Source organism: Hyperolius riggenbachi, chromosome 4 (genome assembly GCF_040937935.1).
Source record: "Hyperolius riggenbachi isolate aHypRig1 chromosome 4, aHypRig1.pri, whole genome shotgun sequence".
Classification (NCBI taxonomy): Eukaryota; Metazoa; Chordata; class Amphibia; order Anura; family Hyperoliidae; genus Hyperolius; species Hyperolius riggenbachi.
In genome coordinates, this window is record NC_090649.1 from 501,392,599 (window position 1) to 501,417,617 (window position 25,019).

At 49.8% G+C, this 25,019-nt stretch overlaps 1 protein-coding gene across 1 annotated transcript in view; it reads left to right on the forward strand.

Moving 5' to 3' along the window:
• The window catches only part of ERLEC1 (endoplasmic reticulum lectin 1), an 81,383-nt gene that overhangs the window by 39,327 nt on the left and 17,037 nt on the right, over positions 1–25,019 (forward strand). Inside the window, exons 6-11 of the mRNA XM_068233123.1 lie at positions 2,059–2,099; positions 6,121–6,344; positions 12,520–12,649; positions 18,332–18,490; positions 19,466–19,525; positions 19,904–20,028. Coding sequence (XP_068089224.1) covers positions 2,059–2,099; positions 6,121–6,344; positions 12,520–12,649; positions 18,332–18,490; positions 19,466–19,525; positions 19,904–20,028 — 739 coding nt within the window. The remainder of the gene's footprint in view (positions 1–2,058; positions 2,100–6,120; positions 6,345–12,519; positions 12,650–18,331; positions 18,491–19,465; positions 19,526–19,903; positions 20,029–25,019) is intronic.

Consider the following 25,019-nt stretch of genomic DNA (forward strand, 5'->3'; position numbering starts at 1 on the left):
GCTCGCTGCTGCCTGGTGACTGCTCGCTGCTGCATGATAACTGCTCACTGCTGCCTGGTAACTGCTCGCTGGTGACTGCTCGCTGCTGCCTGGTGACTGCTCGCTGCTGCCTGGTGACTGCTCGCTGCTGCCTGGTGACTGCCCGCTGCTGCCTGGTGACTGCCCGCTGCTGCCTGGTGACTGCCCGCTGCTGCCTGGTGACTGCCCGCTGCTGCCTGGTGACTGCCCGCTGCTGCCTGGTGACTGCCCGCTGCTGCCTGGTGACTGCCCGCTGCTGCCTGGTGACTGCCCGCTGCTGCCTGGTGACTGCCCGCTGCTGCCTGGTGACTGCCCGCTGCTGCCTGGTGACTGCCCGCTGCTGCCTGGTGACTGCCCGCTGCTGCCTGGTGACTGCCCGCTGCTGCCTGGTGACTGCTCGCTGCTGCCTGGTGACTGCTCGCTGCTGCCTGGTGACTGCTCGCTGCTGCCTGGTGACTGCTCGCTGCTGCCTGGTGACTGCTCTCTGCTGCCTGGTAACTGCTCGCTGCAGCCTGGTGACTGCTCTCTGCTGCCTGGTGACTGCTCTCTGCTGCCTGGTGACTGCTCGCTGCTGCCTGGTGACTGCTCTCTGCTGCCTGGTGACTGCTCGCTGCTGCCTGGTGACTGATCGCTGCTGCCTGGTGACTGCTCGCTGCTGCCTGGTGACTGCTCGCTGCTGCCTGGTGACTGCTCGCTGCTGCCTGGTGACTGCTCGCTGCTGCCTGGTGACTGCTCGCTGCTGCCTGGTGACTGCTCGCTGCTGCCTGGTGACTGCTCGCTGCTGCCTGGTGACTGCTCGCTGCTGCCTGGTGACTGCTCGCAGCTGCCTGGTGACTGCTCGCTGCTGCCTGGTGACTGCTCTCTGCTGCCTGGTGACTGCTCTCTGCTGCCTGGTGACTGCTCTCTGCTGCCTGGTGACTGCCCGCTGCAGCCTGGTAACTGCCCGCTGCTGCCTGGTGACTGCTCGCTGCTGCCTGGTGACTGCTCGCTGCTGCCTGGTGACTGCTCGCTGCTGCCTGGTGACTGCTCGCTGCTGCCTGGTGACTGCTCGCTGCTGCCTGGTGACTGCTCGCTGCTGCCTGGTGACTGCTCGCTGCTGCCTGGTGACTGCTCGCTGCTGCCTGGTGACTGCTCGCTGCTGCCTGGTGACTGCTCGCTGCTGCCTGGTGACTGCTCGCTGCTTCCTGGTGACTGCTCGCTGCTGCCTGGTGACTGCTCGCTGCTGCCTGGTGACTGCTCGCTGCTGCCTGGTGACTGCTCGCTGCTGCCTGGCAACGGCTCACTGCTGCCTGGTAACTGCTTGCTGAGCACACAGCTCAACAGTCCGTGGAAAAGAGGCCTTAGTGTGAAAGCTACATAAGAGTTAACGTCTCCAGCTTGTTACACCGTTTTCTTTCATTTGTATGCAGATTGGAATTAGACCAATCAAGTCCAGTTGTTGCCAGTGTGGGTTGTTCTGATTTTAAGCTGCAGCTAACGAGCTGCTTATTGGGTTACTTCCAGTCTGCTTAGGGCCCTTTTCCACCAGCGTGTTTGCGCTGGCTGAATCGCAAAGTCGCAAACCGCTAGCGATTTTACAATCGCTACGGTTTGCTTTTTAACATAGGAATCGCGGTAGGTCATTTCCACTACCGCGATTCGTTTTTTACGCGAACGCGCGGCGGAGCGATATTTGCCGCGATTTTGCTATGCAGTGCATAGCAAAATCGCGGCCGCAAAACGTCGGGGAATCGCCGGTTTTGCGATTCAGCAATCGCTAGCGTTCAGCGTGAACGCTAGCGACTGCAGGTGGAAAAGGGCCCTTAGTGTCTATGTTCTGTGCTCGGACTGATTTGCTCGGAGTCCCCAGTTTCCTCCCACACTGCAGACTGCTGTGATGGGTTCCCCCAGAACCTGTCTGTAGCTGCTCTGCTGAAAATAATCAGCTCTGTATTCTTGTAGAACAGTAATGGATTGCTGTTAGTTATAACACAACTGGTTCTCTTGTACTGTGTCACTAATCCTCATGGCTGTCCTCATTCTCCATCTGTTATCCTGCAGGAGAGAAGCGGGATGCAGAGAAGACAGAAAGCAATAAACATGTAAGTAAATATCTGTCCATATAGACTAGTGACTGCGGGTGTGGGAATGCCGTCATTGCTTCATCTTTATGTCTATTAAAGGGGCACTATGGCGAAAAATTGTAGAATGTAAAATATGTGCAAACATAAACAAAGAAGAAGTATGTTTTTCCAGAGTAAAATGAGCCATAAATTACTTTTCTCCTATGTTGCTGTCACTTACAGTAGGTAGTAGAAATCTGACAGAAGCGGCAGGTTTTGGGCTAGTCCATCTCTTCATGGGGGGATTCTCAGCAAGGCTTTTATTCTTTATAAAGTTATTCCCTAAAAAGGATTTAAACAATGATGCTGGCCAGCTTCCCTGCTCACTACACAGTTTTTTGGCAGTGTGACAGAGCAACTGCCATTCACTAAGTGCTTTTGAAAATAAATTAATCCCCCATATAGAGATGGACTAGTCCAAAACCTATCGGTTCTGTCAGATTTCTACTACCTCCTGTAAGTGACAGCAACATAGGAGAAAAGTCATTTATGGCACATTTTACTCTGGAAAAAAAACGTACTTCTTGTATAAGTTTGCACATATTTAAAATTTTACAATTTTTTGCTATAGTGCCCCTTTAAAGGAACCTGAAGTGAGAGGATAGTGGAGGCCGCCATCTTTATTCCCGTATAAACCATGCCAGTTGCCTGACTTCCGTCCTGATGCTCTTTGTACAGCGCCACTGAATATGTTGGCACTTCCCCTAAACCATGATGGTGAACAATCTTTGTCTTCAGGTCATTGGAGAGTTGTTTTTGAGACCCCCATGTTGCTACTCTTCAGAGAAAAGTAAAAGAGGAGGGAAACTTACAATTAACCCCATTAAATACTCTTTCTCATAATTGGATTGACCTGTGTATGTAGGTCAGGGGTCACTGAGCTTACCAAGCCAATTTGGGTTCCAATAATTAGTTCTAAAGGTTGTGGAATCAATAAAATGACAACAGTGCCCAAATTTATGCACCTGCCTAACTTTATTTAAACAATTATTGCGCACTTTCTGTAAATCCAATAAACGTCATTTCATTTCTCAAATATCACTGTGTGTGTCTCCTATATGATATGTTTAACTGACATTTTTTACTGTAACAAACAATGATTTATACAGGAAAATCATGACGATTAACAAGGTTGCCCAAACTTTGCATCCCACTGTACTTTACTCTGTAATGTGCTGCAGAACATGTCAGTGCTATATAAATACATAATAATAATATGGTAGGACATTACACTATGACTATGGTAGGATGAGATTGTGAGCTCCTCTGAGGATAGTCAGTGACATGGCTATGTACTCTGTAATGTGCTGCAGAAGATGTCAGTGCTATATAAATACATAATAATAATATGGTAGGACATTAGGCTATGACTATGGTAGGATTAGATTGTGAGCCCCTCTGAGGACAGTCAGTGACATGACTATGTACTCTGTAATGTGCTGAAGATGTCAGTGCTATATAAATACATAATAATATGGTAGGACATTAGGCTATGACTATGGTAGGATGAGATTGTGAGCTCCTCTGAGGATAGTCAGTGACATGACTATGTACTCAGTAAAGTGCTGCAGAAGATGTCAGTGCTATATAAATACATAATAATAATATGGTAGGACATTAGACTATGACAATGGTAGGATTAGATTGTGAGCTCCTCTGAGGACAGTCAGTGACATGACTATGTACTCTGTAATGTGCTGCAGAAGATGTCAGTGCTATATAACTACATAATAATATTATGGTAGGACATTAGACTATGACTATGGTAGGATTAGAGTGTGAGCCCCTCTGAGGACAGTCAGTGACATGACTATGTACTCTGTAATGTGCTGCAGGAGATGTCAGTGCTATAGAAATACATAATAATAATATGGTAGGACATTAGACTATAACTATGGGAGGATTAGAGTGTGAGCTCCTCTGAGGACAGTCAGTGACATGGCTATGTACTCTGTAATGTGCTGCAGGAGATGTCAGTGCTATAGAAATACATAATAATAATATGGTAGGATATTAGGCTATGACTATGGTAGGATTAGAGTGTGAGCTCCTCTGAGGACAGTCAGTGACATGGCTATGTACTCTGTAATGTGCTGCAGGAGATGTCAGTGCTATATAAATACATAATAATAATAATAATATGGTAGGACATTACACTATGACTATGGTAGGATTAGAGTGTGAGCTCCTCTGAGGACAGTCAGTGACATGACTATGTACTCTGTACAGTGCTGCAGGAGATGTCAGTGCTATATAAATACATAATAATAATATGGTAGGACATTAGACTATGACTATGGTAGGATGAGATTGTGAGCTCCTCTGAGGATAGTCAGTGACATGGCTATGTACTCTGTAATGTGCTGCAGGAGATGTCAGTGCTATATAAATACATAATAATAATAATAATATGGTAGGACATTACACTATGACTATGGTAGGATTAGAGTGTGAGCTCCTCTGAGGACAGTCAGTGACATGACTATGTACTCTGTAATGTGCTGCAGGAGATGTCAGTGCTATATAAATACATAATAATAATATGGTAGGACATTAGACTATGACTATGGTAGGATTAGATTGTGAGCTCCTCTGAGGACAGTCAGTGACATGACTAGGTACTCTGTAATGTGCTGCAGGAGATGTCAGTGCTATATAAATACATAATAATAATATGGTAGGACATTACACTATGACTATGGTAGGATTAGAGTGTGAGCCCCTCTGAGGACAGTCAGTGACATGACTATGTACTCTGTAATGTGCTGCAGGAGATGTCAGTGCTATAGAAATACATAATAATAATATGGTAGGACATTAGACTATAACTATGGGAGGATTAGAGTGTGAGCTCCTCTGAGGACAGTCAGTGACATGGCTATGTACTCTGTAATGTGCTGCAGGAGATGTCAGTGCTATAGAAATACATAATAATAATATGGTAGGATATTAGGCTATGACTATGGTAGGATTAGAGTGTGAGCTCCTCTGAGGACAGTCAGTGACATGGCTATGTACTCTGTAATGTGCTGCAGGAGATGTCAGTGCTATATAAATACATAATAATAATATGATAGGACATTAGACTATGACTATGGTAGGATTAGAGTGTGAGCTCCTCTGAGGACAGTCAGTGACATGACTATGTACTCTGTACAGTGCTGCAGGAGATGTCAGTGCTATATAAATACATAATAATAATATGGTAGGACATTAGACTATGACTATGGTAGGATGAGATTGTGAGCTCCTCTGAGGATAGTCAGTGACATGGCTATGTACTCTGTAATGTGCTGCAGGAGATGTCAGTGCTATATAAATACATAATAATAATAATATGGTAGGACATTACACTATGACTATGGTAGGATTAGAGTGTGAGCTCCTCTGAGGACAGTCAGTGACATGACTATGTACTCTGTAATGTGCTGCAGGAGATGTCAGTGCTATATAAATACATAATAATAATATGGTAGGACATTAGACTATGACTATGGTAGGATTAGATTGTGAGCTCCTCTGAGGACAGTCAGTGACATGACTATGTACTCTGTAATGTGCTGCAGGAGATGTCAGTGCTATATAAATACATAATAATAATATGGTAGGACATTACATTACACTATGACTATGGTAGGATTAGAGTGTGAGCCCCTCTGAGGACAGTCAGTGACATGACTATGTACTCTGTAATGTGCTTCAGATGATGTCAGTGCTATATAAATACATAATAATAATAATATGGTAGGACATTAGACTATGACTATGGTAGGATTAGAGTGTGAGCTCCTCTGAGGACAGTCAGTGACATGACTGTGTACTCTGTAATGTGCTGCAGGAGATGTCAGTGCTATATAATACACAATAACAATATGGTAGGACATTAGGCTATGACTATGGTAATATTACAGTGTGAGCTCCTCTGAGGACAGTCAGTGACATGACTATGTACTCTCTTATTCTGATAAACGTGAGATGACAGATACATTTCTACCTGCAGATCCCCAGTAAGAACATTGAAGGGCAGATGACTCCGTACTATCCGGTGGAGATGGGAGACGGCACCCCCTGCAGCCTGAAGCAGAACTTGCCCCGGGGCAGCACAGTCATGTACATCTGTCACCCTGATGCCAAGCACGAGATCTTGTCTGTGGCTGAAGTCATTAGTTGTGAATATGAAGTTATTATCTTGACGCCGCTGCTGTGCAGTCATCCGAAGTACCGGTGAGTCCGGCCTCTCTGGGGGAGCTTACCTGTGTCCAGATCATGTGCGGTGTGTGTGGGAGGAGCCGACCTGTGTCCAGATCATGTGCGGTGTGTGTGGGAGGAGCCGACTTGTATCCAGATCATGTGGGGGAGGAGCCATCCTGTGTCCAGATCATGTGCGGTGTGTGGGGGCGGAGCCATCCTGTGTCCAGATCATGTGTGCTGTGTGTGGGGGGGAGGAGCCATCCTGTGTCCAGATCATGTGTGGGGGAGGAGCCATCCTGTGTCCAGATCATGTGCGGTGTGTGGGGGAGGAGCCGACCTGTATCCAGATCATGTGCGGGGGAGGAGCCATCCTGTGTCCAGATCATGTGTGCTGTGTGGGGGGGAAGGAGCCGACCTGTGTCCAGATCATGTGGTGTGTGGGGGAGGAGCCGACCTGTGTCCAGATCATGTGTGGGGAGGAGCCATCCTGTGTCCAGATCATGTGTGGTGTGTGGGGGAGGAGCCATCCTGTGTCCAGATCATGTGCGGTTTGTGTGGGAGGAGCCGACTTGTGTCCAGATCATGTGGGGGAGGAGCCATCCTGTGTCCAGATCATGTGCGGGGGGGGAGCCGACCTGTGTCCAGATCATGTGTGGGGGAGGAGCCATCCTGTGTCCAGATCATGTGTGCGGTGTGGGGGAGGAGCCGACCTGTGTCCAGATCATGTGCGGGGGAGGAGCCATCCTGTGTCCAGATCATGTGTGGTGTGTGGGGAGGAGCTGACCTGTGTCCAGATCATGTGTGGTGTGTGTGGGAGGAGCCGACCTGTGTCCAGATCATGTGCGGTGTGTGGGGGAGGAGCCGACCTGTGTCCAGATCGTGTGTGGGGGGAGGAGCCGACCTGTGTCCAGATCATGTGTGGGGGAGGAGCCGACCTGTGTCCAGATCATGTGTGGGGGAGGAGCCATCCTGTGTCCAGATCATGTGGTGTGTGTGGGGGAGGAGCCGACCTGTGTCCAGATCATGTGTGGTGTGTGTGGGAGGAGCCGACCTGTGTCTAGATCATGTGCAGTGTGTGGGGGAGGAGCCATCCTGTGTCCAGATCATGTGTAGTGTGTGGGGGAGGAGCCGACCTGTATCCAGATCATGTGGTGTGTGTGGGAGGAGCCATCCTGTGTCCAGATCATGTGTGGGGGAGGAGCCGACCTGTGTCCAGATCATGTGTGTGTGGGAGGAGCCATCCTGTGTCCAGATCATGTGTAGTGTGTGGGAGGAGCCGACCTGTGTCCAGATCATGTGTGGTGTGTGGGGGAGGCACCGACCTGTGTCCAGATCATGTGTGGTGTGTGTGGGAGGAGCCGATCTTTGTCCAGATCATGTGCGGGGGAGGAGCCATGCTGTGTCCAGATCATGTGTGCTGTGTGTGGGGGGAGGAGCCATCCTGTGTCCAGATCATGTGTGGTGTGTGGGGGAGGAGCCGACCTGTGTCCAGATCATGTGTGCTGTGTGTGGGGGGAGGAGCCATCCTGTGTCCAGATCATGTGGTGTGTGGGGGAGGAGCCGACCTGTGTCCAGATCATGTGTGGTGTGTGTGGGAGGAGCCGACCTGTGTCCAGATCATGTGTGGTGTGTGTGGGAGGAGCCGACCTGTGTCCAGATCATGTGCGGTGTGTGTGGGAGGAGCCGACCTGTGTCCAGATCATGTGCGGTGTGTGGGGGAGGAGCCGACCTGTGTCCAGATCATGTGTGGTGTGTGTGGGAGGAGCTGACCTGTGTCCAGATCATGTGCGGTGTGTGGGGGAGGAGCTGACCTGTGTCTAGATCGTGTGCGGGGGAGGAGCCATGCTGTGTCCAGATCATGTGTGCTGTGTGTGGGGGGAGGAGCCATCCTGTGTCCAGATCATGTGTGGTGTGTGGGGGAGGAGCCGACCTGTGTCCAGATCATGTGTGGTGTGTGGGGGAGGAGCCGACCTGTGTCCAGATCGTGTGGTGTGTGTGGGAGGAGCCGACCTGTGTCCAGATCATGTGTGGTGTGTGGGGGAGGAGCTGACCTGTGTCCAGATCATGTGTAATGTGTGGGGGAGGGGGAAGTAATAGTGCCACACATCATGTCGGCCAGGCAGCTGCCGCCCGCTCAGTTGTCCATCTATGCTCCGTCACAGTGTGCGAGTGTGTTGCGGTATAACTGTTGCGGTATGATAACACACTGCATGCACAAAGAGTAACAGTGAAGCATACTTTTCACTGACTATATGCTTCACTGTACCCAACACAATGCGAGCACAACGTGCAGCTGTCACAGGGAACATGGCCCTAACCTGTCAGCTGAGTGGGCAGTAAATGTGCAGCATAATGATTTATTATCCAGTCAGCAGGCCTGGAAAGCACGCAGTGTAGCAGATGACTGAAGCACAACACTGGCTGCACACAAATGCTCATCTATCAGTGGTAATTACCGGTATGTGTTTTACTCCTCTTCAGCTGTGCACTGCAGAGCAATCTTCACAACTAAATCCAATGTTGCTGAATGTAAAGGGAACCTGTACTGAGAGGGCTACGGAGGCTGACATATTTATTTCCTTTAAACAATGCACATTGCCTGGCTGTCCTGCTGATCCCCTGCCTCAAGAACATTTAGCCATGGCCCCTGAACAAGCATGCAGCAGATCAGGTGCTCTGATTGAAGTGTGACTGGATTAGCTGCATGCTTGTGTCAGGTGTGGGATTCAGACACCACTGCAGCCAAATAGATCAGCTGGACAGCCAGGCAACCGGTATTGATTAAAAAGAAAGAAACATGGCAGCCTCCATATTTCCCTGTCACTACAAGTTCCCTTTAAAATGTCCCTGAAAAACAAAATAATTGGGATTTCTCTGCTCCTCCTGGTGCCACTGCAGTGTTTGGTTGCTCTGCACATACTGGAGCAGGCGCCCCCTGCAGGGTACGAGGAGCTCTGCACATACTGGAGCAGGCGCCCCCTGCAGGGTACGAGGAGCTCTGCACATACTGGAGCAGGCGCCCCCTGCAGGATACGAGGAGCTCTGCACATACTGGAGCAGGCGCCCCCTGCAGGATACGAGGAGCTCTGCACATACTGGAGCAGGCGCCCCCTGCAGGGTACGAGGAGCTCTGCACATACTGGAGCAGGCGCCCCCTGCAGGATACGAGGAGCTCTGCACATACTGGAGCAGGCGCCCCCTGCAGGGTACCAGGAGCTCTGCACATACTGGAGCAGGCGCCCCCTGCAGGGTACCAGGAGCTCTGCACATACTGGAGCAGGCGCCCCCTGCAGGATACAAGGAGCTCTGCACATACTGGAGCAGGCGCCCCCTGCAGGGTACCAGGAGCTCTGCACATACTGGAGCAGGCGCCCCCTGCAGGATACGAGGAGCTCTGCACATACTGGAGCAGGCGCCCCCTGCAGGGTACGAGGAGCTCTGCACATACTGGAGCAGGCGCCCCCTGCAGGATACGAGGAGCTCTGCACATACTGGAGCAGGCGCCCCCTGCAGGGTACCAGGAGCTCTGCACATACTGGAGCAGGCGCCCCCTGCAGGGTACCAGGAGCTCTGCACATACTGGAGCAGGCGCCCCCTGCAGGGTACCAGGAGCTCTGCACATACTGGAGCAGGCGCCCCCTGCAGGATACGAGGAGCTCTGCACATACTGGAGCAGGCGCCCCCTGCAGGATACGAGGAGCTCTGCACATACTGGAGCAGGCGCCCCCTGCAGGGTACGAGGAGCACTGCACATACTGGAGCAGGCGCCCCCTGCAGGGTACCAGGAGCTCTGCACATACTGGAGCAGGCGCCCCCTGCAGGATACGAGGAGCTCTGCACATACTGGAGCAGGCGCCCCCTGCAGGGTACGAGGAGCTCTGCACATACTGGAGCAGGCGCCCCCTGCAGGGTACGAGGAGCTCTGCACATACTGGAGCAGGCGCCCCCTGCAGGGTACCAGGAGCTCTGCACATACTGGAGCAGGCGCCCCCTGCAGGATACAAGGAGCTCTGCACATACTGGAGCAGGCGCCCCCTGCAGGGTACGAGGAGCACTGCACATACTGGAGCAGGCGCCCCCTGCAGGATACGAGGAGCTCTGCACATACTGGAGCAGGCGCCCCCTGCAGGGTACCAGGAGCTCTGCACATACTGGAGCAGGCGCCCCCTGCAGGATACGAGGAGCTCTGCACATACTGGAGCAGGCGCCCCCTGCAGGGTACCAGGAGCTCTGCACATACTGGAGCAGGCGCCCCCTGCAGGATACGAGGAGCACTGCACATACTGGAGCAGGCGCCCCCTGCAGGGTACCAGGAGCTCTGCACATACTGGAGCAGGCGCCCCCTGCAGGATACGAGGAGCTCTGCACATACTGGAGCAGGCGCCCCCTGCAGGGTACGAGGAGCTCTGCACATACTGGAGCAGGCGCCCCCTGCAGGGTACCAGGAGCTCTGCACATACTGGAGCAGGCGCCCCCTGCAGGATACAAGGAGCTCTGCACATACTGGAGCAGGCGCCCCCTGCAGGGTACGAGGAGCACTGCACATACTGGAGCAGGCGCCCCCTGCAGGATACGAGGAGCTCTGCACATACTGGAGCAGGCGCCCCCTGCAGGGTACCAGGAGCTCTGCACATACTGGAGCAGGCGCCCCCTGCAGGGTACGAGGAGCTCTGCACATACTGGAGCAGGCGCCCCCTGCAGGGTACGAGGAGCTCTGCACATACTGGAGCAGGCGCCCCCTGCAGGATACAAGGAGCTCTGCACATACTGGAGCAGGCGCCCCCTGCAGGGTTCCAGGAGCTCTGCACATACTGGAGCAGGCGCCCCCTGCAGGATACGAGGAGCTCTGCACATACTGGAGCAGGCGCCCCCTGCAGGATACGAGGAGCTCTGCACATACTGGAGCAGGCGCCCCCTGCAGGGTACCAGGAGCTCTGCACATACTGGAGCAGGCGCCCCCTGCAGGGTACGAGGAGCTCTGCACATACTGGAGCAGGCGCCCCCTGCAGGGTACGAGGAGCTCTGCACATACTGGAGCAGGCGCCCCCTGCAGGGTACGAGGAGCTCTGCACATACTGGAGGAGGCGCCCCCTGCAGGATACGAGGAGCTCTGCACATGGCCAGTATAATAGATACTTGCCTGAGTATTGGGATTTGTCTGCTCCTCCTGGTGCCACGTTAGTGTTTGGTGGCTTTGCACATACTGGAGCAGGCGCCCCCTGCAGGGTACGAGGAGCTCTGCACATACTGGAGCAGGCGCCCCCTGCAGGATACGAGGAGCTCTGCACATACTGGAGCAGGCGCCCCCTGCAGGATACGAGGAGCTCTGCACATACTGGAGCAGGCGCCCCCTGCAGGGTACGAGGAGCTTTGCACATACTGGAGCAGGCGCCCCCTGCAGGGTACGAGGAGCTCTGCACATACTGGAGCAGGCGCCCCCTGCAGGGTACGAGGAGCTCTGCACATACTGGAGCAGGCGCCCCCTGCAGGATACAAGGAGCTCTGCACATACTGGAGCAGGCGCCCCCTGCAGGTTACCAGGAGCTCTGCACATACTGGAGCAGGCGCCCCCTGCAGGATACGAGGAGCTCTGCACATACTGGAGCAGGCGCCCCCTGCAGGATACGAGGAGCTCTGCACATACTGGAGCAGGCGCCCCCTGCAGGGTACCAGGAGCTCTGCACATACTAGAGCAGGCGCCCCCTGCAGGGTACGAGGAGCACTGCACATACTGGAGCAGGCGCCCCCTGCAGGGTACGAGGAGCACTGCACATACTGGAGCAGGCGCCCCCTGCAGGGTACGAGGAGCTCTGCACGTGTTCTGTACAATGGAGGCTTCTTTCCTCCATGCATGAGTTATTCTGTTGGGCGTGTACGCTGCTTGTTAGGGCACCCCCAATTTACAGAAGCCCATTGTTGGACTAGAGCGTGAACATGATGAGAAGATGCCCCGGGCAGCAGCGGTCGGCCTGGGAAGATCTGCACCATCCGGGGGCCTCCCACAACTTGGGTAAGTATCTAATATTTACTTTTGTTTTTCTCCCTCACAGGTTTGTGTTAAATGATACTTTTTGGCACTTCGGGCTCAAATTCAAAGACATGTTTTATATTTTATATCCTTTTAGGGGACGGTGAGTTTTCTAGAGAGATATCTGTTGTTGCAGACGTTCTCCTCTTTATTCCCGCTTCTCCCGCTTGTTTCTCGCAGGTTTAAGACCTCCCCCATAAATGACATATTCTGCCAGTCCATGGAGGGGTCCCCGCTGAGGCCGCAGAGCCTGGAGAGGCTGGAACAGCAGCACCAAGTCCTGAAGGCTCCATTCAAACCCAACAAGGAGGTAAACGTCACAAGTGTCTATTATTGTACATGGCAGGTCTGGCTGGAGCTGTGTGTACTCCATTGTACAGCGCCCCAGTATATGGTGGAGATATACAGTATATCTCATTACTAATGTCTGCAACGTGTGTAACTGCAGGAAGAGCACAGCTGTGTGTACTCCTATTGTACAGCGCCACAGTATATGGTGGAGATATACAGTATATCTCATTACTAATGTCTGCAACGTGTGTAACCGCAGGAAGACCACAGCTGTGTGTACTCCTATTGTACAGCGCCACAGTATATGGTGGAGATATACAGTATATCTCATTACTAATGTCTGCAACGTGTGTAACTGCAGGAAGACCACAGCTGTGTGTACTCCTATTGTACAGCGCCCCAGTATATGGTGGAGATATACAGTATATCTCATTACTAATGTCTGCAACGTGTGTAACTGCAGGAAGACCACAGCTGTGTGTACTCCTATTGTACAGCGCCCCAGTATATGGTGGAGATATACAGTATATCTCATTACTAATGTCTGCAACGTGTGTAACTGCAGGAAGAGCACAGCTGTGTGTACTCCTATTGTACAGCGCCACAGTATATGGTGGAGATATACAGTATATCTCATTACTAATGTCTGCAACGTGTGTAACTGCAGGAAGACCACAGCTGTGTGTACTCCTATTGTACAGCGCCACAGTATATGATATCTACAGTTGTTTTCAAAATTATTCAACACCCAATGCTGTAAAGGGTTTTAGGGAATTTAGTGCACATTTGTAATTGTGTTCAGAATGAAGTCTTACAAGGATGTTTTAAAGAACCAAATGCAACTAAAATGACATCAATTGTTTTTGTAATACAGTATTAAATGTTATTGGTGATTGTCATCATTGACACAATTATTCAACCCCTTAAGACTACCACTCTTAGGCCTCCTTTCCACGAACTGTTGAGCTGTGTGCTCAGCAAGCAGTTTCCAGGCAGCAGTGAGCAGTTATCATGCAGCAACAAGCAGTTACCAGGCAGCAGTGAGCAGTTATCACGCAGCAACAAGCAGTTATCATGCAGCAGTGAGCAGTTATCACGCAGCAACGAGCAGTTATCATGCAGCAACAAGCAGTTACCAGGCAGCAGTGAGCAGTTATCACGCAGCAACAAGCAGTTACCAGGCAGCAGTGAGCAGTTACCAGGCAGCAGTGAGCAGTTATCACGCAGCAGTGAGCAGTTATCATGCAGCAGTGAGCAGTTATCATGCAGCAGTGAGCAGTTATCATGCAGCAGTGAGCAGTTATCATGCAGCAGTGAGCAGTTATCATGCAGCAGTGAGCAGTTATCATGCAGCAGTGAGCAGTTATCATGCAGCAGTGAGCAGTTATCATGCAGCAGTGAGCAGTTACCAGGCAGCAGTGAGCAGGTACCAGGCAGCAGTGAGCAGCTATCATGCAGCAACAAGCAGTTACCAGGCAGCAGTGAGCAGTTATCATGCAGCAACAAGCAGTGAGCAGTTATCACGCAGCAGTGAGCAGTTATCATGCAGCAGCAGTGAGCAGTTATCACGCAGCAGTGAGCAGTTATCATGCAGCAGCAGTGAGCAGTTATCATGCAGCAGCAGTGAGCAGTTATCACGCAGCAGTGAGCAGTTATCACGCAGCAGTGAGCAGTTATCACGCAGCAGTGAGCAGTTATCACGCAGCAGTGAGCAGTTATCACGCAGCAGTGAGCAGTTATCACGCAGCAGTGAGCAGTTATCACGCAGCAGTGAGCAGTTATCATGCAGCAGTGAGCAGTTATCACGCAGCAGTTATCATGCAGCAGTGAGCAGTTATCATGCAGCAGTGAGCAGTTATCATGCAGCAGTGAGCAGTTATCATGCAGCAGTGAGCAGTTATCATGCAGCAGTGAGCAGTTATCATGCAGCAGTGAGCAGTTATCATGCAGCAGTGAGCAGTTATCATGCAGCAGTGAGCAGCTATCATGCAGCAACAAGCAGTTACCAGGCAGCAGTGAGCAGTTATCATGCAGCAGTGAGCAGTTATCATGCAGCAGTGAGCAGTTATCATGCAGCAGTGAGCAGTTATCATGCAGCAGTGAGCAGTTATCATGCAGCAGTGAGCAGTTATCATGCAGCAGTGAGCAGTTATCATGCAGCAGTGAGCAGTTATCATGCAGCAGTGAGCAGTTATCATGCAGCAGTGAGCAGTTATCATGCAGCAGTGAGCAGTTATCATGCAGCAGTGAGCAGTTATCACGCAGCAGTGAGCAGTTATCACGCAGCAGTGAGCAGTTATCACGCAGCAGTGAGCAGTTATCACGCAGCAGTGAGCAGTTATCACGCAGCAGTGAGCAGTTATCACGCAGCAGTGAGCAGTTATCACGCAGCAGTGAGCAGTTATCACGCAGCAGTGAGCAGTTATCACGCAGCAGTGAGCAGTTATCACGCAGCAGTGAGCAGTTATCACGCAGCAGTGAGCAGTTATCACGCAGCAGTGAGCAGTTATCATGCAGCAGTGAGCAGTTATCATGCAGCAACAAGCAGTTACCAGGCAGCAGTGAGTAGTTGAGAGAGTTTGAGAGGCATTTCACTGCCTATCAGCGGTCTGTGGAAAGGAGGCCTGAAGAACAGAGGTGCATTCAAGTGTTTTCGATCAGGTATTGAAAACACCTGTGGATGTTAATGAGCAGCAATCAAGCATAATAAGCACCAATTAGGCAGATTTAAAATGACTGTGATACTCAGCTCCTTCTAGACATTTACTGGTGTGTTTACAAACATGGTGAAGTCAAGAGAATGGTCCAGGAGGACAAGAAAAGAGGGGATTTCTCTTCACAGGAAGGGCAATGGCTATAAGAAGATTGCAAAGATGTTAAGCATACCAAGAGACCCCATATGAAGCATCATTCACAAATTCAAGGCAAAGGGCACTGTTGAAACGCTACCTGGTCGTGGCAGAATGAAGATGCTGACTTCACCTGCTGTGCGCTACCTGAAGCGTAAAGTGGAGAAAAGTCCCCGCGTGACTGCTGAGGAACTGAAAAAAGATTTGCTGGTACCAAAGAATAAGAAGAGTCTACTGCAGTATGCCAAAAGTCATGTAGACAAACCACAAAAGTTTTGGGATAGTGTTCTGTGGACTGATGAAACAAAATTAGAACAGTTTGGGCCCATGGATCAACGCTATGTTTGGATGAGGAAGAACAAGGCCTATGAAGAAAAGAACACCTTGCCTACTGTGAAGCATGGCGGGGAGTCAATCATGCTTTGGGGCTGTTTTGCTTCTGCAGGAACAGGGAAGCTTCAGCGTGTGGAAGGTACCATGAATTCTCTGGCCATCGCAGTCACCAGACTGAGAACCTCTGGTGGGACATAAAGAAAGCAGTTGCAGCGCACAAGCCTAAGAATGTGACTGAACTGGAGGCTTTTGACCATGAAGAATGGGCTAAGATACCCGTAGATCACTGCAAGACACTTGTGTCAAGCTATGCTTCACGTTTAAAAGCCGTTATAACTGGAAAAGGATGTTGTACTAAGAATGAATGTCACTTGGGGGGTGAATAAAACTGATAATGATGTGAGCACAGAAAGGACATTTGTGGTTATTTCATTATAAATGTTATATTTGTCTGACTTACAAGTGCCTCTGATTTGTAAACAAGATGACTGAAATGATCAAAATCCATGTTAAACTGGCCAAAACACTCCACTTCAGTGGGGTTTGAATAATTTTGAACACAACAGTATATTCATACCGAGGTGTCTCCCAAAAGATAAGACAATATACAAGAGCATTATTGTGGAAAACAATTCTCAGCTTTTATTTACATTTCAGCAAAAAATGTCCAGCCCAAAACTATTCATGCCCTTCTCAATGATCAATAGAAAAGCCTTTACTGGCTATAACAGCAATTAAACGCTTCCTATAGTTTCAGACCAGCTTTTTGCGTGTTTCCACAGGTATTTTTGCCCATTCATCTTTAGCAATGAGCTCCAATTCTTTCAGGTTGGAGGGTCTTCTTGCCATCACCCTGATCTTTAGCTCCCTCCACAGATTCTCAATTGGATTCAAGTCAGGACTCTGGTTGGGCCACTCCAAACCATTAATGATGGCTAACCATTTCTTCACCACTTTTGCTGTGTGTTTGGGGTCATTGTCATGCTGAAATGTCCACTGGTGCCCAATGCCAAGTTTCTCTGCAGACTGCCTGATGGTGTCGCTCAGAATCCTCATGTATTGCTCTTTATTCATGGTGCCGCTTACTGTGATTAGGTTCCCTGGTCCATTGGCTGAAAAACACCCCCAAAGCATTAGGTTCCCACCTCCATGTATGACAGCGGGGATGGTGTTCTTTGGGTTGAAGGCTTCTCCTTTTTTACACCAAATGAAGGAAACATCATTGTGACCAAACAATTCAATTTCTGTTTTATCTGACCATAACAGAGAAGACCAGAAGTCTTCTTCTTTGTCCAGATGAGATTTTGTGCCTTATCTGGAGAAGTGGCGTCCTCCTTGGTCTGCATCCGTGGAACCCAGCAGTGTGCAGTGGCCGTTGGATTGTCTGCCTTGAGACATTGCCACCAGCAGAGCCCAGATTCACCAGGATGGCCTTGGTGGTGATCCTTGGATTCTCTCACTATCCTGGCCAGCACAGGTGTCACTTTTGGCTTCCGACCACGGCCTCTGAGATTTTCCACAGTGCGGAACATCTTGTATTTTTTAATAATACTTTGCACTGTAGCCACTGTAACTTGAAAACATTTAGAAATGGCCTTGTAGCCCTTTCCTGACTTGTGAGCAGCCACAATGCACAGCTGCAGGTCCTGACTGAGCTCCTTTGTCTTAGCCGTGACTGTCCACAAACCAACTGCAGAGAGCTGCTGTTTTTCACCTGTTGAGTTGATTAAAACAGCTGTTCCCAATTCATCAGGGTAATTAGGATACTTTAGAACAGCTTGGAACAACATACTTCAGACTGCTGGGGGGCCGGAACATACATAAATTGATGTTGATAAACATTACATTGAATCTAGGTATTGATTCTCCCCCAATCATGCCCAGAGGAGACCTCCCAGCAGCAGCCAGTCAAGCGGCGCCCCAAAGAAAGTATTTGTGCAGCAGACAGTGAAGCATACCCAGCTGGACAGCAGTGTCACCTGATGCAGAATTGGATTGGAAGCCAGCAAATGACTGCTCACTGTAATATGTGGATGGGTGGTGCCAGCACTGCTATTCTATATGCGGGCCGCTGATATTTATAGGTGCAGTGGGCAGCAACTATACATTATGTGTTGGTAAGGCCAGTGAAAATTCCTTGGCGGGCCTCATTCAGCCCGTGGGCCTTGGTTTGAGGACCACTGGTATAGAACTTTGGATTTTCCCACAGACTGTGACAGATTGTGAAGGGGATGAATATTTTTGGACTGGACACTTTTTGCTCAAATGTAAATAAAAGCTGATAAATGTTGTTTTCCCCCACAATATTGCCTCTTGTACATCTTATCTTTTGGGAGACACCTATGTCATTTCCCGTGTAAAAAGGACTGGTTGAAATAAAGTAACTTTAAGTAAAGATTTGCCAGGGGTATGAGTAATTATGGGCAGCACTGAATATATAATCTCAATAGTATTGATAGACATCTATGATGTACAGAAGCCTGACGTCACACTAATGTCTGCAATGTGTGTATCTGCAGGAGGAGAAGTCGTCTATGAAGGACAAGTTCTCCACCATCCACAAGCCGGTCACAGTGGGGTCGCAGCAGCACGTCACTGTGGGGACCACTCACATCTCCAAGCTCACCGACGAGCAGCTGATCAAGGAGTTCCTGAGCGGTTCCTACTGCTTCCATGGGGTGAGCACACCGCTGCGTCTCACAGTTTATCTTCTTATGTGTCGGGGCAGAAGTGGTTTCTCCTAGGAGATATTTGTAATCTTCTGTTTACAATAACTTTTCAGTATTCTGCAACTGAAAAATTACCAACAAGTCGGTAGAAGTGTCCTGTCACACTTATTGTTAGAGATTGCCCAGCGAGATCATAGTGAACCACAACTCCCAGGAGTGTGTAAGGGCGCTACAATGGTCCAAAACTCCCCCTTACTAAAAGGTTATGTAAAGCTTATTCCAAAGCTTTTTAGTAAGGGGGCTTTTAGGACCATTGTAGTCCCTTACACACTCCAATGAGTTCTGGCTCACCATGAGCTCGCTGGTTAGTCTGTACCTCTCGGTGTTACAAGCCCTACTGCATAGAGCCAAATTAATCCATGCCATGCACTGATGAGGATCAAACAATCCGAAACAGTCTGTATGCATGTTGGATTATTATGGCTCTGTACAAATTAACAAGCTGACACATCATTGCATTCCAGCGGATCTGGAGGTGTGGCTAGTAGTTCTAGAGGCGTGGCATTGCATTCCAGTGGCTCTGGAGGTGTGGCTAGTGGTTCTGGAGGCGTGGCATTGCATTCCAGTGGCTCTGGAGGTGTGGCTAGCGGTTCTGGAGGCGTGGCATTGCATTCCAGTGGACCTGGAGGTGTGGCTAGCAGTTCTGGAGGCGTGGCATTGCATTCCAGCGGCTCTGGAGGTGTGGCTAGCTTACAGGGACAACAAAGGATGAATTTCCAGCATTCTCCTGGTGACCATGCGTATTCTCAGCCTCTGTATTATTCTCAGGACTGATTTGCTTGAATGACTAGAGCAGCTTTCTATGCATAGCCTGCCCTACATTGTGCTGTTCTAGTGAGTTGTAACCTTTTCAGAGGTTTATTGCTTTTTGTTTTTTACTCTATAATTCTGTAGAGCTAACTGTCCTGTGATTACATTTCTCAGGGTGTTGGCTGGTGGAAGTACGAGTTCTGCTATGGGAAATACGTTCACCAATATCATGAGGTAAATGCAATATTCACTATGGCCACTAGATGGCGACTGTTCTTTCTCTGTAGCTCGCATAGCCTGAACTGGGGACTATAAACCTCACTTGCCTCCTTTTCTTCTTCTTCTGCTTTGTTTTTTTCCATTTAGTATTTAATAGAAATGTGTCAGATTTGTAAACTTGTATGTGGAATATAAAGCTTGTTTCCCCCATTTTCTGAGGCTGTTAAGATTTTCTTACATTGACTTTCATGTTTGTCTTTAAAGTGAACCAGAGGTGAGCGGGATACGGAGGCTGCCATATTTCCCAGTTCCCTGGCAGTCCTGCTGATCTCTCTGGCTGCAGTAGCAGACTGAGGGCCTCTAGTAACCCTGGCTGTGTCTTCCCCTGTGCAGGACAAGGACTCCGGCAGGACCACGCTTGTAGTCGGTGTGTGGAAGCAGGAGCAGCACTTGGATTGGGCAGAGAAAAATGCTGCCAGATTGTTCCATCCGCCAGGAGATGGCGCTCAGACTGTGAGGTATTCCTGCTGCTATAAATGTCTTGTGGGGATGGACAGTGACAAGGATCTGCCCCCCCCCCTGCACCCCCATCCCTCCTGTGTGTGAAAGAATGAAAAACGTCCTGCTCCTTATTCATAGACCCCAGATGTGCAGGCTGGCCCGGGGGGTGCACAGGCCCCTCAGGGGCTTTCCAATAGTACATGTCAGTCATATAAACGTGTGTTTAAAGCTGGATTCACGGTGATCAGTTGCCTAATGCATGCAATATGACTGAACTGCAATAGATACTAGGGGCTCGATTCACAAAGCGGTGCTAACCCAGTTAGAGACTTTAGGCGTGATAACCATTGCACCACGCTGGTGAAAAGCCAGTTTAGGTGTGATAAGTTTAGGCATGATAAGTTTAGGTGTGATAAGTTTAGGCATGATAAGTTTAGGTGTGATAAGTTTAGGCATGATAAGTTTAGATCGCGTGCAAAGTCCCGCACGCAAAGCAGCGCCATTAAAGGGAACCAGAGACGAAGCACCCTCATGTATTTTACCATAGAAATCAGTGGGAACATTAGAGAAAACATTTACTCTGCTCTCTGTTTCAGCCTCACTGCTAAAAGTGTCTGTTATCTAGCTGAGATAAGAATCCCGGACTGAGCATTCAGTCTGGCTTTGCTATAATGACTCAGCTATAATGATTCCTGAGCAGAGCCAGCAGGGGGCAGGCTTGGACTTGAAAAGACACCAAAGAACACAGTCTCAGCTATAATCATTCTGTAGCAAAGCCAGACCGACTGCTCAGTCGGGATTCTTATCAGAGGTGATAACAGGCAAATTAAACAGAGAACAATGAAACAAAGAGCAGATTAGGTGTTTACTGTCATGTTCCCACTGATTTATAAGGTAAAATACATGAGGGTGCTTCATCTCTGGTTCTCTTTAAACTCTATGCGAAGTGTACCAGACTTTGCTAGCACAAAACTTTTGATCAGCTGTGCACTGCGCTGCTAACCCAGTTGGTGCTTAAACTTATCATGCCTAAACTTATCACACCTAAACTGAGTTTAGGTGTGATAAAGGGCTTTTCACCAGCGTGCTAACTGTTATCACCGCTTTGTGAATCAAGCCCATAGACTTTAATGCAAAGCCTGCATGCAGCAAGTTAGGATAGCACGATCCATTACTGTGAACAGGCCCAGAGAAGTGTATGGACAGTGATCAGTTACAGAGCAGTACTGTAAACAGGCCCAGAGAATTGTATGGGCAGTGATCAGTTACTGCGCAGTACTGTGACCAGGTCCATAGCATTGTATGGGCAGTGATCAGTTACAGCACAGTACTGTGACCAGGCCCATAGTATTGTATGGGCAGTGATCAGTTACAGTGCAGTACCGTGACCAGGCCCATAGCATTGTATGGGCAGTGATCAGGAACATTGCAGTACTGTGACCAGGCCCATAGCATTGTATGGGCAGTGATCAGTTACAGCGCAGTACTGTGACCAGTCCCATAGCATTGTATGGGCAGTGATCAGTTACAGCGCAGTACTGTGACCAGGCCCATAGCATTGTATGGGCAGTGATCAGTTACTGCGCAGTACTGTGACCAGGCCCATAGCATTGTATGGGCAGTGATCAGTTACAGCGCAGTACTGTGACCAGGCCCATAGCATTGTATGGGCAGTGATCAGTTACAGCGCAATACTGTGACCAGGCCCATAGCATTGTATGGGAAGTGATCAGTTACAGCACAGTAATGTGGGCAGGCCCATAGCATTGTATGGGCAGTGATCAGTTACAGGGCAGTACTGTGACCAGGCCCATAGCATTGTATGGGAAGTGATCAGTTACAGCACAGTACTGTGACCAGGCCCATAGCATTGTATGGGCAGTGATCAGTTACTGCGCAGTACTGTGACCAGGCCCATAGCATTGTATGGGCAGTGATCAGTTACAGCGCAGTGCTGTGACCAGGCCCATAGCATTGTATGGGAAGTGATCAGTTACAGCGCAGTACTGTGACCAGGCCCATAGCATTGTATAGGCAGTGATCAGTTACAGCGCAGTACTGTGACCAGGCCCATAGCATTGTATGGGCAGTGATCAGTTACAGCGCAGTACTGTGATCAGCCCCATAGCATTGTATGGGCAGTGATCAGTTACAGCACAGTACTGTGACCAGGCCCATAGCATTGTATGGCCAGTGATCAGTTACAGCGCAGTACTGTGACCAGGCCCATAGCATTGTATGGGCAGTGATCAGTTACAGCGCAGTACTGTGACCAGGCCCATAGCATTGTATGGGCAGTGATCAGTTACAGCGCAGTACTGTGACCAGGCCCATAGAACTGTATGGGCAGTGATCAGTTACAGCGCTGTACTGTGACCAGGCCCATAGCATTGTATGGGCAGTGATCAGTTACAGCGCAGTACTGTGACCAGGCCCATAGCATTGTATGGGCAGTGATCAGTTACAGCACAGTACTGTGACCAAGGCCATAGCATTGTATGGGCAGTGATCAGTTACAGCGCAGTACTGTGACCAGGCCCATAGCATTGTATGGGCAGTGATCAGTTACAGCACACTACTGTGACCAGGCCCATAGCATTGTATGGGCAGTGATCAGTTCCAGCGCAGTACTGTGACCAGTCCCATAGTATTGTATGGGCAGTGATCAGTTACAGAGCAGTACTAGGAGCAGGCTCATAGCATTGTATGGGCAGCAATTAGTTACAGCGCTGTACTGTAAACAGGCCCATAGAATTGTATGGGCAGTGATCAGTTACAGGGCAGTACTGTGACCAGGCTCATAGCATTGTATGGGCAGTGATCAGTTACAGCGCAGTACTGTGACCAGGCCCATAGCATTGTATGGACAGTGATCAGGAACATTGCAGTACTGTGACCAGGCCCATAGCATTGTATGGGCAGTGATCAGTTACAACACAGTACTGTGACCAGACCCATAGCATTGTATGGGCAGTGATCAGTTACAGGGCAGTACTGTGACCAGACCCATAGCATTGTATGGGCAGTGATCAATTACAGGGCAGTACTGTGACCAGGCCCATAGTACTGTATGGGCAGTGATCAGTTACAGGGCAGTATTGTGACCAGGCCCATAGCATTGTATGGGCAGTGATCAGTTACGGGGCAGTACTGTGACCAGGCCCATAGCATTGTATGGGCAGTGATCAGATACAGGGCAGTATTGTGACCAGGCCCATAGCATTGTATGGGCAGTGATCAGTTACAGGGCAGTACTGTGACCAGGCCTATAGCATTGTATGGGCAGTGATCAGTTACAATGCAGTGCTGTGAACAGGCCCATAGCATTGTATGGGCAGTGATCAGTTACAGCACAGTAATGTGGGCAGGCCCATAGCATTGTATGGGCAGTGATCAGTTACAGGGCAGTACTGTGACCAGGCCCATAGCATTGTATGGGCAGTGATCAGTTACAGCACAGTACTGTGACCAGGCCCATAGAATTGTATGGGCAGTGATCAGTTACAGCACAGTAATGTGGGCAGGCCCATAGAATTGTATGGGCAGTGATCAGTTACAGGGCAGTACTGTGACCAGGCTCATAGCATTGTATGGGCAGTGATCAGTTACAGCGCAGTACTGTGACCAGGCCCATAGCATTGTATGGACAGTGATCAGGAACATTGCAGTACTGTGACCAGGCCCATAGCATTGTATGGGCAGTGATCAGTTACAACACAGTACTGTGACCAGACCCATAGCATTGTATGGGCAGTGATCAGTTACAGGGCAGTACTGTGACCAGACCCATAGCATTGTATGGGCAGTGATCAATTACAGGGCAGTACTGTGACCAGGCCCATAGTACTGTATGGGCAGTGATCAGTTACAGGGCAGTATTGTGACCAGGCCCATAGCATTGTATGGGCAGTGATCAGTTACGGGGCAGTACTGTGACCAGGCCCATAGCATTGTATGGGCAGTGATCAGATACAGGGCAGTATTGTGACCAGGCCCATAGCATTGTATGGGCAGTGATCAGTTACAGGGCAGTACTGTGACCAGGCCTATAGCATTGTATGGGCAGTGATCAGTTACAATGCAGTGCTGTGAACAGGCCCATAGCATTGTATGGGCAGTGATCAGTTACAGCACAGTAATGTGGGCAGGCCCATAGCATTGTATGGGCAGTGATCAGTTACAGGGCAGTACTGTGACCAGGCCCATAGCATTGTATGGGCAGTGATCAGTTACAGCACAGTACTGTGACCAGGCCCATAGAATTGTATGGGCAGTGATCAGTTACAGCACAGTAATGTGGGCAGGCCCATAGCATTGTATGGGCAGTGATCAGTTACAGGGCAGTACTGTGACCAGGCCCATAGCATTGTATGGGCAGTGATCAGTTACAACACAGTACTGTGACCAGGCCCATAGAATTGTATGGGCAGTGATCAGTTACAGCGCAGTACTGTGACCAGGCCCATAGGATTGTATGGGCAGTGATCAGTTACAGGGCAGTACTGTAACCAGGCCCATAGAATTGTATGGGCAGTGATCAGTTACAGCGCAGTGCTGTGACCAGGCCCATAGCATTGTATGGGCAGTGATCAGTTACAGCACAGTACTGTGACCAGGCCCATAGCATTGTATGGGCAGTGATCAGTTACAGCGCAGTACTGTGACCAGGCCCATAGCCTTGTATGGGCAGTGATCAGTTACAGGGCAGTATTGTGACCAGGCCCATAGCATTGTATGGGCAGTGATCAGTTACAGCACAGTACTGTGACCAGGCCCATAGCATTGTATGGGCAGTGATCAGTTACAGCACAGTTCTGTGACCAGGCCCATAGCATTGTATGGGCAGTGATCAGTTACAGCACAGTTCTGTGACCAGGCCCATAGCATTGTATGGGCAGTGATCAGTTACAGCACAGTTCTGTGACCAGGCCCATAGCATTGTATGGGCAGTGATCAGTTACAGCACAGTACTGTGACCAGGCCTATAGCCTTGTATGGGCAGTGATCA